The sequence below is a fragment of the Pelmatolapia mariae genome, linkage group LG9, assembly GCF_036321145.2.
Source record: "Pelmatolapia mariae isolate MD_Pm_ZW linkage group LG9, Pm_UMD_F_2, whole genome shotgun sequence".
In the NCBI taxonomy this organism is placed as follows: Eukaryota; Metazoa; Chordata; class Actinopteri; order Cichliformes; family Cichlidae; genus Pelmatolapia; species Pelmatolapia mariae.
In genome coordinates this window covers 23,927,716-23,945,550 of record NC_086235.1, presented here as the reverse complement: position 1 = coordinate 23,945,550, position 17,835 = coordinate 23,927,716, and the positions used below count along the sequence as shown (strand labels likewise).

The following is a 17,835-nucleotide window of genomic DNA, read 5'->3' as shown; positions in this document are numbered from 1 at the left end:
CTAATAGGTTTTGTCCTTTCCCTGCGCCGCACACTCATACGGCGCTTTCTGTTTGTGTGAAAATGGGATTTGTGAACAAGCTGTAACGGCACAGAGACATAAGCCTGTAATGACTCTAAAAACTGCATTCTGTTATTCCACAGAAACCTTTAAAAAAGTTGACTGACTGACAAAAGACAAACACAAAAGTCTAATGTAAATGAATTTGGCTTTTATTCATGGCAAGTTAACCTCGGTTGACTCGTGACAAACTGCAAACGGCTCTGCCAGCAAAAATCCATTTTCATATAAAACATGTTAATGTTAAATATGCTAATCCTGGAGCCACTTAGAGTTTCTGAAGTGTAGAGTTCAAGTAAATGTGCAGCTCGCTCCTCTTTTGTCATGTTCAAATTATTTCCTCTGGGCAGTATCTAAGCAGATTGCCACTCTGAAGTCAATGAAGTTTATTTGAAGAAACGATTTGGCTGTGCAGTGCCCTTGTAACCCCTTAGCAACTCATCACCATGTATATTAGACACACGCTCTTGGATAGCACTTAAGCCCCAATCGCCACGAGGAGTTAGGAGCGTGAAATTGTGCTCTTGAAATTCCAGACAATGTTATATCACTGCGCTCCCCGTGGCTCTGTGGGTTTAAATCACGGTTATTTTTCACCCCATTATTTTCACTGTTTTAATGTCATAGCAGGAAACTGACCTCTCTGCTCTATAATGGGTTGGCTGTTTTTATGATCAGAGTGGCCACATGTTAGACATCATCACTCCAGGCTCTCCTTTGTATGTCAAAACTTGCATGTAGTGTTTTGTTGTTTTTCTCCCCCTGAGCGGAGCCCCTAAAAATGCTATGGAGATCAAAAAGAAGACAGATTACTTTTCTAGCACTACACGGCTGAGGCATTTATAAATCATCAATAAGGCTAGGTTAATTGAGTCCACGGTCACTGTTAGTGGAAACTTTATTTCATTCGCAACATCCACACCTTGTGTGCATGACTCATTCCCAGTCACTACCTGAAGTTAAGCTATGATCTGTGTTAACCCTTTAAAGCCTGGACCATGAAATAATTACCAGTGCTGAGGGCAGCACGGTGGCATGGTGGTTAGCACTGTTGCCTCACAGCAAGAAGGTCCTGAGTTCAATTCCACCATCAGGCCAGCAGGGGCTTTCTGTGTGGAGTTTGCATGTTCTCCCCAAGTTTGCGTGGGTTCTCCCACAGTCCAAAGACATGCACTTTGTGGGGATAGGTTAATTGAAAAATCTAAATTGCCCATAGGTGTGAATGTGAGTGTGAATGGTTGTCTGTCCCTGACTGCGAATGGATGGATGAGTATTGCACTCATGAATAGAAGTCTCAAAAACTCATATAATAAACATGATACACTTGGCTTTAAAGGGTTAATTGGGCTCTGAAGGGTAAATGTGCAGGAAGTAATCTAAAAATTTCTTCCAAACTTGTCAGATTCAAAAGCTATACATTTAAGTCTTCGCCCTTAATTGAAAAAATGTCATCAAAAGCATTTAAATTTCTCTCTCTATATATAAAATATATACGTTAAATACATTCAGGGTTTGTCACTGTAAAGCAAAAGAAGAAAGCATCTAAAATATTGGCAGGCAGACGCCATGAGATTCATTACAAATCTTGTGCTTCGCTTTCTCAGCCAGTAATGACGAGATCATTATTACTCTTCACCGAATGACTTAAAAGATATAATTTTTAATAAATTGCTTTTAATTATTTTAGGCAGCAAAATGAACACATTTTTTTCTGCTGCAGGTTTCAGTTTGAAGGAGTGCGTGTTATTGTCTTCTGCTTCAACACAGTGCAACGTACTACAAAAACACCAGCGTAATGAGCACCCAAGGCATAACAAAATATAGGCCTGGCCATCCATTAAAAAGCAATAAATATGAAAAATAAATTAGCTTAAAAACATTTCAAGTATCAAATCCCCTGGGTATTCGCTGTTTGACATCAGCGTTGTGCACTTCTAACGCTGTCGCTATAGAGACAGCCATTTTTAAAGAGGTCGGTCAGCATCCAAACACTGCTGGTAATTCTGAGCTCACCCTGTGCACCTAACTGTGTAAAGCTGAAAACCATAAACGCCAGATCTGTCGGACACCTTGGCCCGTATGTTTTTTTGTTGTTTGGAGGGGGGTGGGGGGTTTAGTGTACACGATATCCTCTGAGGTAATGATATTATTTCCTTTTCCCAGTAGCAATATGTCTCCTCGTTGCAGCCTCCAGCCTCTTTCTCTCCGCTTCCTCGGCTTTTTTCCTTTCTTCCTTTAGCTCCTTGTATCGCCACTTTGGAACCTGCAGAAAGTTCCCCCCTCCATCTTTGGAGCTGCTCTTCCTCCGAACCTGTGCCGGCTCATAAGTGGACGGTGGGGCCTTGGACACTCTCACCTTGGGTATGGTGAAGCCTGGCCTCACACTGCTCCTCCTCAGCACCATGTGCATGGGCAACAAGCTGGTTCTCCGTAGCTCCATGGCTTGGTTATAAGACACCAAACCCAAGCTGGAGCTCCTGTGCCGAGGCACCAGGCTCTGAGCCTGAAGGCTGGCCCGGCGACCTGCTGAGTTCTTGGTCACCAGAGTCACGCGAGAGTTCTCAAAGAGTCTGAGATGGCTGTCCACCCTGTCGGGGTTGATGGAGCGAAGCTCCTTGGCGCGCTGCTGGCGAATGATCTCTGGGACCGCATAGCGCCGTTTTCCCACACCTGGAGGACTGTCAGGACACACCTGAAACAAAACCAGCAGTGTCTGATTGGTACTAATATCAGCAGCATTGCAGCAACAATACTGGTGACTCTGGATGTCAATCATGCCTTTGTTTTCGGTATTGCAGACAGTTAATCTCACACGAATAACCTTCTTAGCGGATAAGGCTGGTGTTAATCATTTCCTTTAATTATTATGAACTAATCCTAAGGGAAATCACAGAATTGGCTGATATAATAAATGATAAATTAGTGCCACATTTTAAGTGTTATTACCATAATATGATCATTAACGTATAAGCACGAGTTTTATACTATACGGTGACAAAATAACTTTACCATTTGACTTTATGAATTCAAAAGCCAAGTCTGTGGAAGATTGTTTCCATATTGTTCAAAAACATTTGGCTTCATCTGAAGATAAGAATAAAAGTTTTGGTATCTCAAAGTTTGCCGAGTACAAGCACACAGAGAGCAACCTTACCACAGAGTGTTTATACTCATTCAATACCTCAGCTGAGGTTGTGATTGAGAAATACTTGCTGTGAGGAAGGCTGAAGAGGATTAATAAATCAATCAATAAATAGAATAAATAAATTCTAGAGCTTAGTCACTCACTGTGCGGCATGCCACAGCGATGAAAGGGCTCCTAATGCCAGTCGTAATAGAAACCATGTGGTCGATGGCGCCTTCGTCCTCCGGGTTGGTGACATTTGCGATGTTGAAGATGTTGCGCATGGTGTCCGACAAGCGTTTCAAACAGCCGCGCGGCTCCTGGGCTTTGGCCACCAGTGATGCCAGCGGGCGCCACTCTAGACTGGGAGAGCAATACTGATGTCAGTTCATGCACCGAGAGACGAAAACTCTCCGAGACCAGCAAAACTTGCTTGAAAAGGCATTTGTGTTATGTTTTTTGTGTTGAATGTGTAATATTGTATGTTCTGTTCTTTTTAATGAGTCAGTGGTAACTTGCACTGACCTTTCTCAAGCAAGGCTTGTCTAGAAACACTAATGATGGCTACATAATCTGAAGCAGAGTCACAATTATTTATTTGCTACATAGCCTGCTATCAGGGCGAGATGATGTAAACAGAAAGCTCAGAAAGCTGCTTTTGTGGAGAGGATGCAAAGAAAAGGAGGACAGCAGGTACCTCATAATTGCACACAGTTTTTTCATAACTCCATGTAAAGATAACAAGTGAGCAGGGCAGTAAATTCAACAAAGGGTCAGCAATTTTTTCTTCTCTTGGAAATCAGTTTAGAAAATGCCGTCATAAACGAGGACTTGCTCATCTCAGACAGCTAGCTGTGAATTGTACCTGTATGTATCACAGTACTGATGTGGACAAGGCCGTTCCATTAAGCGCGCCATCAGCCATGCAGTTTCATAACGGCCTGTAAACAAGGCCCACTCCCTGGCAGTCAGTTGGCGGCCAGAGTCTTTCGCATTCAGGGCAGCTCCTGATGGACACAAAGAAGACAGGAAAAAGTTTAATTTGTGGATACACAAGCATATAAGCTCAAAGATAACAAGGTGGGGACAGAGTGAGTTTGTGGCTAAAAGCTGTCTCGCTATGCTCACTGCAACTCGTGTACTCAGCACTCTCACAGGGTCAGTTAGTAGATTTGTGTAAATGCGTAAGAAGTCCATTATTTGGAGAAAAAAAAATACGTTGAAATTAAATCCATCCTGACATTTAAACCTCCTGCTGTTATGCTTTGGCATCAAACCTCAACATAAATCCTAGTTATGACTAAAAAAAATAAATAAATTACTGTCTACGTATTCAAATTATCCATCTGTCCACCAAATTTCTGAAAATAACATTTTCTGCAGTTATAATCTAACCCATTCCAAGTATTGCACTGCTACAGAGTTTCGTGCATTTAATTTAATTACACGCATTTCCTTACCTGCCAACATGAGCGAGCGCACGCACTCCACCCTGCCCTGCATGGCGGCTTTCATTAGGGCGGTGAAGCCGTGACAGTTTCTTCTCTCTATATCCAACCCAGAGTAGTAGTTCAGCAGATAGTTGGTGATTGTTATGTGGCCTAGAGTAACAGAGAGACGGAAAATAGTTACTGTTGGTCGGACAGAGGTGCTAAATACTGCAGATCCTGCAATGGCCACTCGAGGCTGGCTATAAAACCGAGGCAATTCCTAAAGACTTCTGCATTAAAATGTCTTTACAGCAGATACAGAATTACAACCTGGTCTCTAGCTAGGCATTTCAGTCTGCAAGTAAAAGGTTACTGGCTCGATTCAGCCAGAGACACAGCTCCCTTTTGCATTGATGTAAAACTGCCAAATGTGCACACATGCAGAGTTACCCCCTTGTAGCAAGGGAGCAGTGGAAAGTAGCTTCTAAAGTTCTGATTGACAGCCATGTTTTGACAGCCAGCTCAGCTGATCAGAGTCACTAGTATCAACTTGTATTTAGAGGTTGTTGATATAATTCCCTAACAAATAACACAACTTGCTGAGCAGTTCATTATAGTAACAGACCATCCAATATATATGTTCTTAACTTTTTGTAAGTGAAATTCAAGTATTAATATGTATGTTACTAGTGATGCAGGTATCTGCATCTGGTACAGTCTAAGTAGGTCGGTAGCCTTCAGTATCAAAAGAGCCATTTTAGCTCCTCCTACCCAGCAATGGGAGGAAAAGAGCAGGAAACGAAGGTGACGGGGACAGGTGGGCAGATTACAGATGTAACTGGAAGAGGATAAATTAATACATATTGTATATGTATTAATAGGGTTATGGTTAACCCTAATTCTAACCCGTGGCTTGCGAGCTGAGCCGCAGTTTGCTGACCTCTTGCCTCGGTGCAGGGATGCCTCTTTCCTACCTAGATGGCTAGCATTAGCTAAAACTAATGTGCTGAAAACTCTACGACTTCTCATGAGAATATGGCTACTCATGGCACCAAGAAATTAGGATAGGAGTTGACAAAAATGCCAAACTTTAGAGGCTTCAGAATCATAGTTTAAAAACCACTGGGTGTCATGGTGGCTACATCCATCTTCTATTTACAGTCTCTACTTAAAGTAAATGAGTAAAATGAGCAGTCCTGCTACAACACTATAAGAAAATGCCTTGAAAATCAGTTTCCCATCATGCATTCACACTTGCTAACAATATTTTGGATGGAAAACATTGATATCATACGACTGGCCAAACAACATAGTCAGTGCATAGAGCCAGTTCAAACTTGTGTTTTTCTGGTGCTCATATGTGCGTTCATCTGTATCAGCATATTGTGTGTGTGTGTGTGTGTGTGTGTGTGTGTATACAGTATTTGTTTCTGTACATGTAAGAGTCTAGCAAGACTGTGAATCAGCCTGTCAGTGTGTGTGTTTGACTACTATGAGCTGTGATTATAAATTCCCAGTTTGTGCATGGCTGTGTGTTACCTGCTTGCGCAGCAGTGATCAGAGCCGTGTTTCCCTCGCTGTCCTGCCAGTTGACATCTAGGTACGGACACTGAGACAGCGCTATGACGACATCCACGTAACCTTGGTAGCACGCAACCAGTAGCCCTATCTGAGACGAAAAAGTGACAGGGCAGGAAAAAGCGATAGAACAGTTGAAAGAAAAAGAGAAGGGAGAGAGATATATAAGGTTAGAATCAGCAAAATCGCTAAGGTGAAAGAAAAAGAAGGTGAAGCAAAACTGCAATAAAGTGCTGACATATACGAAGCAGTGTGCAGAAAAATGCCATCAAGGCAGCGCCGGTAAAAATCCACAAGACCAGTGAACCTGTGTGCAGCTCCCAAAACTAATATCTGTGATTAAACATGACATCTGTTGTGTTTTCGCTGAGAAACCTTAAACTCAAAACAGCTATCTTCCTGTCTGATGTTGTTGGTGTACTTTTTCGTGGATGTGTTTTTCTGCCAGAATAGGTGCCCTTTTATATGTGTGTGGACAAATGTGTAAAGGTTAGTCTGTGGGTGAAACTCTATGAGGCCTGATGAGTGTTTGACACTGGAAAACTCCTGCAAAAGTTGTGTACTTTCTGGAAGGTGCACACTTCCTTAGCCAAGACAAACAAGTTGACTGAGCGAGCAGAATTCAGGAACTCAGCGTTCTCAGGTGATGTATCTTCACAGATATACAGGCAATATTATATATGTAGCCAGATAGACAGACAGATAGATGCTGAATATAAAATAATAAATAAATCTAATAATATTATATACAACATATATGACACTTCATTAGTTACATTTATTCAACTTCTCGTAAATACAAATATCTAATCAGGCAATCACAGGGCAGCAACTCAGCACATTTAGGCATGCGAATATGGTGAAGTCGACATTCTGAAGTTCAAACCAAGCATCAGAATAGGGAAGAAAGGTGACTTAAGAGGCTTTGAACATGGCATGGTTGTTGGAGCCAGATGGGCTGGTCTGAGTGTTTCAGAAACTGCTGATAAACTGGGATTTTCCTGCACAACCACCTTCAGGGCTTACAAAGAATGATCCAAAAAAAGAAAATATCTAATGAGAGCCAGTTCTCTGGGCCAAAATGCCTTGTTGACGCCAGAGGTCAGAGGAAAATGACCAGACTTCTTCTTATAAGCCAGCTTACAAATATAATTATAAGAATGCAACAGTAACACAAATAAACACATCTCAGAACGCACAACAGATGAAACCTTGAAGCAGCACAAGACCACACTGGGTGCCACAGCTGTCAGCTAACAACAAGTTTGTTGAGTACGAAGAAGAAAAAAACAAGACAATTGTGCACAACTAGAAATCAGTGTAGCCTGATTATACGCAATCCAGATGAGCAAGTAGAAGAAACAAAGGGGGCATTCTCTGAATTCTGAATTTGGAGCTGACAGGCAAACAACATGTTCATTACTTAACAAGCTACCAGACCCTACCCAGACTTTAAATCTAAATAAACTATCTAAATATGCTGTATTAAAGCCAGGAGTGCTGAACAGAACAAGTCAGACCTACTCAGTATGAAATCTTAAATATAAAAACAAATGAAGATCGGTACGGATAAGGCCCGAAGATTTATATAAACCTCTCAAATTTATGCATATTCATAGGCTGGTAATTATAGTCAAAACAGAAAAACCTCAAGAAAAATCACAGTGTTAGCGTTTCGTTTTTTAAGTCGCAGAGTGTTTCAATTATCTCTGATTTAATAGGCTTCAACCGTATGTCTTTGTACCCAATAAATATAATGTTTTGATAAATCATTTAATTATAGCTTTTTGTCACAGTGCGGGTAGGATTGCTTAAACATCAGCTTTATTTGTGTTAATCAGACACATCACACTGAACACTGAGATTCCTATTAAAATATAGGAGACAAGCTTTTGGTTGAGGTTGAAGAGAGGTTCAATTATCCCTCAGATTTTACAGGACATGGACCTTAGCCGTATTAAACACTGAACTGTGAACTAAAACAAGTCAGTTGGAGACACAGTCGCACTAATTTTGTCACATCTGAGAAAAACAGCTGACAAAGGTCCTGCAGAGTAACTACTGGACTGTCTCAGAGAAGTTCACTTACACTGGCACAGCTTCAAATAGTTCCCTCTGCTTAGACACTCTCACGTAGACCTTGTCTGTGTCTCTCACGCTTTCTCACATACGCAAACACACATTCTTGGCAGCCCTCCGGCTGTGATGTGATGTACTTTAGCAGCACGCACTGCAGCATGTCTCAAGCAATCTAAATCGTCTGACTTTGTTTTTGTTTTCCTTGCGAACCTTTGTCACACACAGGTATAAACACATACAAGCTTCTTTATTTATCCCAACCACCCGACGTACTTGTTACGTTCCTGTCATACACACTACTGCAATCAGTGATTTAATGCATGTTAATGGTAGCTGCTGACATTGATGGAGCGCAGCAACGTACAGATATATAGGCTGTATACCAGTATCAGACCAACCTTCCCCTCCTCGATTGTCATAAATGGGCAAATAATGACAGGAAACGGGAAAATCTCCATCATGAGGAAAAAAAAATGAATGTGATCAAAAGCACAGGCTTGCATCATAATAATCAATAATTTAATCAATCTCTTCCAGTGACGGACGAGAATTAACGAGAATTCTCAGGGGGATTGGGTATTTTGTCTTTAGGGCAAATGAAGTTGCGGACCGGTTGCTGATGGACATCAACACGTGTCCTCACTGTCCCCTGTGACATCACTCATTCTCATACTGACCTTTTCTTTTCAAGTAAAGTAATTGCATTGAAAATGTCTTAACTAATGCCAAATGTTACTATTTACTGTTATGTTCTTCTGTGCACAGTCGAAACTGAAAAATGTTCCAAAGTAGGTTTAGTAGAAAGCACTTAAAAGTCATCCATCACTTCATAGCATTAACGTGTTGGAGCATGAATGGTGTCAGGTTTATGTTCCATTCGGAAAATAGAAGCTAGCTAAAAACATCTTTCAAAAATATCATCAGCTGCTGAAATTATTAGGTCAAACAGGGTGCTCTTATATAATAAAACATAAATAAATGAATTTTCAGCAGAGTCCATGTTGATCAAATGCGTGCACAGGTCTTAACAAGATTAGGCTGAAGAATTCTAGCATCACTCGATTTAAAACTTGCATCTTGCAATCAAGATTATAATGTGTATTCTGATGAGCAGGCACGCATACACACATACACTGGACTGCCTGGACTTAGATGACCATACACACACACACACACTAACACACTAAGTAATCTGAGGAATATCCAGTGCTAGGAATAGAAAGGCTTAGCCTTATCAGTCAGAAAGACACGGAGAGAGGGGGGGGGGGGGGGGGGGGGGGGGAGTAACATAACCATGTATCTGCAGTTAGTATGGCAACACTCCAAAGACTGGTTCCAAAGAAGATGACACAATACGATGCAATACCCAGTGTAACCTTTAAAATTCCTTGATACACAATAAATATGTTTGCAGTAGTACCACGTTATCTTCACCGTGGATACGTTTTTTGATTTATGCTGGTCCTAAAAGAAAAGAGAAACTGCATCTTTGTAAGCAGACTGCAGCCAGTTATTCATTTTAGTGTTGCAGAGTTTGTATGTAGTGAAAAATTGTTGATAATCCAAAGAACGGCCGCTGTGTCCTGTGATGTCGATCACTCTGCAGTGGTGGAAAAGTTGGCGCTCAAATAAAAGCCTTACTTAATACATATCAATATAAATAGGAAAGCACGTTTCCAATTAGAAACTTGCTAAAAAACAGCTCTCTTTCCGGCTGTATTGCTCTTTACCCTGGAGTGACTTAAAGGTGGATGTCCAAACACATGCCGTCTTCTTCAGTGAACTATTCTGACTACTTTCTGCACTTACAGAAGCCTAACTGTAGCAGACAGCATGCATCTCTGCAGCCTGTGCAAACCACGTGTGAATAAATCAAAATGAAAACATTCAGTTCATTTTTAATTTTACAGGACACCTCAGTACACATGAGCCACATGCTAAAGACCACCCTCATTCACATCCGTCAGACACACCACGGACACAGACATACCAGGCCATGTTTCTGTCAATATCGCCCCTGTTAAATGTCTTTCTGTCTGCAGCTGAGCGTTCACACGGCTGTATCAAATCAGATGTGTATGACTGTCGCTTTGATTTTTCCACTCATCAGTATTTGCTAGCAGCGTCAAGCTCGCTACCATCTGCAGTGCCACATTTCTGTCTCTATCTGACTATGCTTCATTTAGTCTATCTGCCTGCCGGCCTGTTGGTCGATACGTGTGTTGGTCAGCTGTTCTTTCTGTTGGGCGACTTTGCTGGCTCTCTCAGCAGATGAAACATACCGTATCTGTCCTGGTTTGTCAACTGACCCCAATCTATTTGGAAATTTGGAATTATTATATTTGATCTGTGTATAAATCAGGTTGATAGGATTCTGTGCGTGTTTACTGAGTGCACATATGAGCATGACAAATTATCCAATTGATTGCAAGGGGAACACACAGTGTAGTAAACAGGGTCAGATGGGCTTTGAGGACAGAGCTAATACCTGAACACTAGAATAATTACCACTGATGTTTACCATAACCATATTATTCTTTTACTTTTAACATGAGAATGCCGATAATTTGTTGACATTTAATCCATCACGTCAGCCACAAAGTCGCAATGAGAGCATGGAGATTTTGATATAGTGTGCTGCAATCATATCACTGGAAAATTGGATACACATTAAACACACATACTTGTCATTATGTTTATTCCTAAATTCAGAATGCAGACATTTAATTAAGTTTCAATATGTGCACTTGGCAGCAGAAAATACAGTTTTATTGCTTTTCAAAGCCTGTGTTGACACCAAATGTGAGTTTTCACAAGAACTAAGAAGGCCTCCTAAACATACTGGGAAATGAAAAACGGGTATCAAAAGTTCATTGTTTTATGACAGCAGTGGTTCTGAAGAAAAATATCCTTTAGAGGATAGGCTTTCTCATAACCTTCACAAGTTATTCTCATAATACCACAAAACATTTGACTAAAAGTGGAGGCTTCAAGTGTTCAGTGAATCAATGTTGTCAAATTCCCCTTGAATTCCTGAGGGGCCATATGAAACTTTTGTTCTCTTTCTCTTTTAACTACACACTGGTTTTTAATCGTTTTACTGGAAAACATCCATGCTGCAGAAGTACCTGTTTGCACAACACAGAATCTCTCACAGTTTCTGGGCTGCAAGTCTGCAGCAGACTTACTACTCAGTGGTCCCCAACTTTTTTTGCACCACGGACCAGCTTAATGTCCGACAATATTTTACCCATAACAAATTTCCCACGTGTGGGACTAATAAAGGTTATCTTAATCTTATTTTCACAGACGGCCCTTTAAGGTGTCGTGGATAAATACAACAAAATAAAATGATACAACCAAGACTATAATAAACGCGAATTCATTGTGTAATTGTGTAACTTTATTAGCAGCGTCCTCCTGAAATGCGGCAACAACATTGAGAGTAACATCCTCCTCTCTGCCCCTTCTCTGGTCGCTATGGTAACGAGCAAATATTTATTTCAAAATAAGACACACAACTACAACACAGGAAAAGACCCAAAGAAACTGAGTTAATGATAAAACCCCCAAAAACCATAAATTTCACACCCGAGCCTCAACTCTCAAGGCCCAGTACCAAACGACACACGGACCGGTCCGGGGGTTGGGACTGCTGCTCTAGCTTTCCTTTTGGAGGGGACCAGAGGAAATGACCTGAAATAGTGACTAAACTAGGCAACATACACTCATACATGCGTCTACAGAGCTTATCAAGTTTTTAAAAAATAGTCTTCAGGTTATTACTAAAACCTGGTCTTTTCATATTGGCCTGATGTGTCTGTGCATCAGTGATTCTAAGCTCTCTGTACTTAAACTACTTCTGGATGCCAGATAACTATAATCTACCATCTTTTTAACTTATTTGGACATTAACTTTACCACAGTCCTTTTGATGGTCTAGATTAAGAATCTTTCGATTATAAATTTCCTTTTAAACTGATGATTAGTGACAGAGGAAGTGGTGTGTATGTTGTGCTCACACCAGGCCAGGGATGTAACAACCGTCTTTGTTTTACATGCCACTTGATGAAGCTATATTAAGACGCTGACATCTGTGTCAGGATGTGTTTCCAGTAGATGTGTTACCTAACCTGTATTGTGTCTCTGAGTATGTGCATATCCCCAAGGTCACAGGGTACGACAAAGCTAATGGTACATGCACAACCACACATCCTAGTCATCTGGAAGTCTCTTTTCCTACATCTCCCACTGCTGCTACACTCAAACACACACTAACCGCGAGCATGTGTCTTCCGTTTCAAAGTGCCTTGAGGACCTTTGACCTTTTCCCTGTTATATACTTTATAACATACACATATGTTCATGTCACAAGGATTCCTTTCCATGTTCTCATGACTGAATGCACTATGTAAATGCAGAGAAATAAGGAGGGGTAGGAGATGGTGAGAGACAGATGTTTAGAGAAGAGGGAGGTGAAATGTAAGAAGTGACAGATGGGATCGGCCTCTAGGTCAAAGAAGCAGATTTGTGATATAAGACCACAAAAGTGCTCCTTCTCTGAATCTACAGTGCTGTGAAACTTCATCCTCCCAGCTTAAACTAGCTGCAAACAGCAGAAAACTATGCTTATATATTTGGCTTTTTTCCTTGTATAAAGATCTAGGCATGTGTGCTGCTTGGCACTGGGCTAAAGCGATTCTCCAACTTTCACTAAGTAAAGCCACAAAGACAATGGTGACTGACATGTGCTGCCTTACCCCACGCTGAAGGCCAGCTCAATTACAATTATTGAAATGTCCTGATGAATAAATACAAGTATAGCGTGCCATCACTGTGGATTTATGTCTTTGCCCTGGGCTGCAGCTGTTTGGCAGGACTGAAGCGATACAGATTGATTCCACTGCAAATAGATGAAAACTAACATTCATTTTAGTTTATTAGGATCATTGATCAAAACCACTGAAGAGGACAATCTGGTTCACATAATTAACTGACATATAATTTGGTTTATGCTAGCGCTTAATTCTATAAGACATATTTGAAATGCAGCCAGCTGTAACGGAAATGGATCCAATCCTATTGTGAACTTTATGGTTTTAAAATGCATCCTGGTTCAGACTCTCATCTCACTGATATATATAATACGTTTACTCACAGACTCATACAAAATGAATCCACATAAAATGTAAGTTAATATATTTGAAGTAATAGTCGTTCACTGTCATGTGAAAAAGAAAGTGCACCCTCCTTCAGGACACAATAAAAAAAATCATCTGGTCCTTAGCAGGTCGTAAAGTCAGGTAAATATAACCTCCATAGCACATCAAAATATGATATATCACACTGTGTCAGGCAAAATACAAAAGCAGTTCATGAAAAACTAAGTGCATCCTTACATCTGTTATGTGAATTCAGAGCATAAGTCGACACTCGGTCCTGCTTATCAAATCCACTTGATTAACTGATCATTAGCACGTGTAGCAGAGCTACAGGCCTCAATTAGCATGTTAAATGGCAATGCAATTAGGAAAAGACTGAACAATTACAACTTGTTTGGAAAGGTTGCCAGTAGAAAGCCCCTTTATACTCTAAAAAGAAATGACGGCACAGCTTAGGTTTAGGACTTATTTAAGACTTCGGACAGATAAGACCAAAGTGGAGATGTCTGACCATAATGAAAAGTGCTACATTTGAGGACCAAACATAGTTTGTCAACCACGCAGGGGGAGGTGTGATAATTTGGGTTTGTTTTGCAGCCACAGGTCCTCGACATCTAGCAGTCAGTGAATCATTGAACTCTGTACACCAAAGTTCTCTGGAGTCAAATCTGAGGCCGACTGTCCGACAGCTAAAGCTTGGCGGAAAATGGGTCATGCAACAGGGCAACGATCCCAAGCACAGCAGCAAATCTGAGACAGAACAGCTGAAAAGAAAAGAATCAAGGTGTTGCAATGGCCCAGCTGAAGTCCAGACCTCAACCTGATTAAAATACAGAGACACTAGTGTAACTTATAAAAGCTGCACACAAATGAATGCCTGCAAACCTCAATGAGCCAAAGCAATGTTGTAAAGAAGAGTGGAGCAAAACTCCTTTACAGCGATTTGAGAGACTTATAAGGTCACACAGAAAAACAATTTCTTCAAGCCATAGCTGGAAATTTGATATTACCAGTTATTCTTAGGCTGTACTTAGCCAAAATGCAGAAGCAAAGTGTGAAAAACTAAGTTTTTAATAAATAAATGTAGACAATCTATAACATGTTCATCTGACGCTATATTTGCTTAATGCCTGCTAAAGACCAGATGATTTTTGTTATGAAGCCCTGATACATAAAACCTTAGAAGCACTTTCTGTTTCACAGGCCTGTACACATAAATACGCCTGCATGACCACACGCGCAGAAAGGAGTGGTGTGTTTCCTCAAAAATCACAAGAGCCTTCAGTGTTTTTTAAAGCGCTTGAGCATTCTAGCTCCTCATAAACTGAGATCTGTCATCACACACACACGCACACACACAGAAACTCACACATAGAGGCCTTTCAGAAAGGCCTATCAGATAAAGGTGTGAGCTCATTATGAAAATAAACAAAGCAGAGGAAAAGTGCAAAAACAGCCGTCAGAAGTAAACTGCATGTAGGCCTAAGTCACAGAACTACAGAGACACTAGTGTAAGCTACACTGATTTCCATATGACATGCATTACAAGTTAGAGGTCAAACTTTCCCAAACATTGAAAATAGGTGAGTAAGCCAGAAAGCTCGGATTTAATTATTTCAGTCTGAGACTCTTTGACTGCACTTGTTGCACAAAGAATGGACCTAAGATACTATTAGATATAACTGGGAACTTCAAACATAAACCTTGTGAAACTGTTTCGAGATGCACGTTTTCATACAACAACTCTTGGTGTCACTGTGGAGGTGGTCAAAAGCCACGTGTGTGAAGTTACTCGGAGTTTCTGTTGTGTGCTTCATACCCTGTTATTCCTGTCAGTCTCCTTGACCTCCTCCTCCTTCACACCATGCCGGATCATTATCCGGACTATGGCCGCGTTGTTGGTGCAGCACGCCTGGAAAAAAGACAGCGGCTCCGGGCTGTCCGGAGACGGGGAGCGCTCCGAGTCCGCGAACACATCATCCGGTGGATAGAAGGAGTCGTCCGACGCGATGCTCCGACAATCATCCAGGTCCTCAAAGTCAACTTCTTCGAACTCGTCATGGTCGTCCTCGCTTCCATCCTCAGTGTCCTCCTCACACGAGCCCAGGGAGTCCTCGTCCACATAGTGGGACAGAGGCTCCTCAATTATGGTCGGGTGAACTTGGCGGATGTCTCCCCCGACTTTTTGCTGCTGCTGCTGCTGCTGGAGTTGGAGCTGTCTGACTCGGACCGACGAGGCGCCTCCTCCATCCCTGTCGTCCGTGATCAGCACCATCTAACCCCCGAGCCTAGGGCACCGTCCGCGGGGTGGAGCGCAGCTTGGCACAGGGCGCGCGAGCATCCAGACTGGCTGTCTCTCCACGACAACAACTAAACTTACGCGCGGGGAAAGTCCGTGAAATCGCCTTCGAGAGCCCAAATCACACAAAACACTTGATTCGTTACCTCATTCTAATTAAAAAATTACCCCACTTCTCAGTTTGGAGAGTTGTGAGCCATAAAAAAAGTCCTGCGAAGTAAGCAAGTACGGAGTGCGTCCTCAAAACGAAACCACGTTGTGTTTTCGTTATGAGTTATCCGGTTCGAGGGTACCCGGAGACAGATACAATTTGGGTACTTTCAAAAAGTGTTGCTACAGCGAAAAAAAAGGAAAAAACGGACTACAAGTGCAGCACACAGGGACGTCCCACTTAGGGCGGAGAGAGGCAGCAGCATGTTAACCTACAGTCGCCTAATCCGATTAGAGGTGACTGGGACCTCTCTCTCTCACTGTGTGTGTGTGTGTGTGTGTGTGTGTGTGTGTGTGTGTGTGTGTGTGTGTGTGTGTGTGTGTGTGTGTGTGTGTGTGTTGGATTATACTGCTGGTTGTAGCTCTATAGGAAACAATATTCCTAGAATAGTATAATAATATGGATAATATAGGGATTTTTGACTATGTTTGGGAATTAGCATAGTTAGTATTCAATGGGACGCCCTTTATGCATTTTTCCTGGACTTTTAAGTGCAATACTAAAAATATTGAAGTAAATATGAGATTGTATCTGGCATGAATCTAGTTAATCCAGCAAACACTGAAGAAGCCCCTGATGTTACGCAGACTGCATTTAAAAGAAGGGCTACAATTCTAATGATCATATTTTCTACAAGTCAAAGATAATGTCTTTCTTTCTTTTCTTTTCTTTTTTGAAATCTTCAGCCACCTCTCTCTCTCTCTCTCTCTCTCTCTCTCTCTCTCTCTCTCTCTCTCTCTCTCTCTCTCTCTCTATATATATATATATATATATATATATATATATATATATATGTCACTCTTTCTTATTTCCATGAGCCAGTCCAGATAATAGAGACTTAGATTGGCCTTCATTACTCGGTACTAAACTACGGGCTTGTGTCTGCGCTTTTGAGTAACCGCTTTCATCTCATGGAAACTTCACACTAATTTGGAAGGAAAATACATATCGTTCAGCTTTGGGCAAAGCAAAACGACTGACTGTGTGGGCTCAACACAGAAACCTTTTATGTAAAAATAACCAAAACCTTACCAAAAAAATCACTTAGTGTAACACTAATCCCATCTATCATTACATATGTGGTGTCACCATTGTGGTTGGGTAAAAATATTTAAAAGTTCTGAAAACCTCACATAGATGATGTTGCAGAAGCAATATCAGCTTACACTGTCTGCGCTAGTTCTCTACATTTGACCTCTGCTTGATTCTGATGACTGTTTCCTTCGACTTTGCACTTAAAGGCAGGATTTCTGGGAATTTTGTCTTAAACTCAAATTCTAAGATATTCTCTCTAGTGTAGTATCCTTTTTTCTCTCAGTAACAATAACATCAATTTGCTGACATCATCTGCTTTGGAAAAGAATCAAGTGCATAACAGTCCCAGTGTGTCCCTATTATTATTATACCTTCATCTACGCCCAGCTGAGAGCTCTGTTCTCCCATGGCTCATCCATCTCTGTCGTATCACTCTGCTGCTGTGTGGGTATCAGTCACTGTTAGCACTTTCAGAGATATATATCTGTGAAATTTCACTTTCTGCTCAGGCAGCAGATGACTCAAACACACCAGAGCAATAGATCACAGACTCGAATGCCTCACCTCCAGCTTTGAGTTAGTTTAAAGATCTGTGGTGAAGCTGCAGCCTTTTTTATTTCCCCTTTTTATTTGATGTCATTTCACAGAGTCACCAGCTAATTTTCATAGATTTCAAACCAAGTCAGCTCACAATTGTGGAAACTTATTGGGAGAGGCCTAAAAGTGACATTGCAACATTATAATTACTAAAACTTGCTATATTGAGAGAAAGGGGGAAAAAATCAGGTACAATTTCCCTGAAACATATGTAAAAAGAACAAGAAAAATTCCATTACCTGCTGGACAAAAACAAACCC

At 41.2% G+C, this 17,835-nt stretch overlaps 1 protein-coding gene across 1 annotated transcript; it reads right to left on the bottom strand.

Annotated features, from left to right (window-relative positions):
* Positions 1 to 196: 196 nt before the first annotated feature.
* ankrd33ba (ankyrin repeat domain 33ba) lies at positions 197 to 16,149 on the bottom strand. The gene is made up of 6 exons (XM_063483859.1): positions 15,253 to 16,149; positions 6,154 to 6,283; positions 4,645 to 4,785; positions 4,050 to 4,191; positions 3,349 to 3,547; positions 197 to 2,752 (listed from the first exon to the last, which is right to left on the bottom strand). The coding sequence occupies exons 1-6, from the start codon at positions 15,706 to 15,708 to the stop codon at positions 2,207 to 2,209; spliced, it is 1,614 nt and encodes a 537-aa protein (XP_063339929.1). The 5' UTR covers positions 15,709 to 16,149; the 3' UTR covers positions 197 to 2,206.
* Positions 16,150 to 17,835: the final 1,686 nt, after the last annotated feature.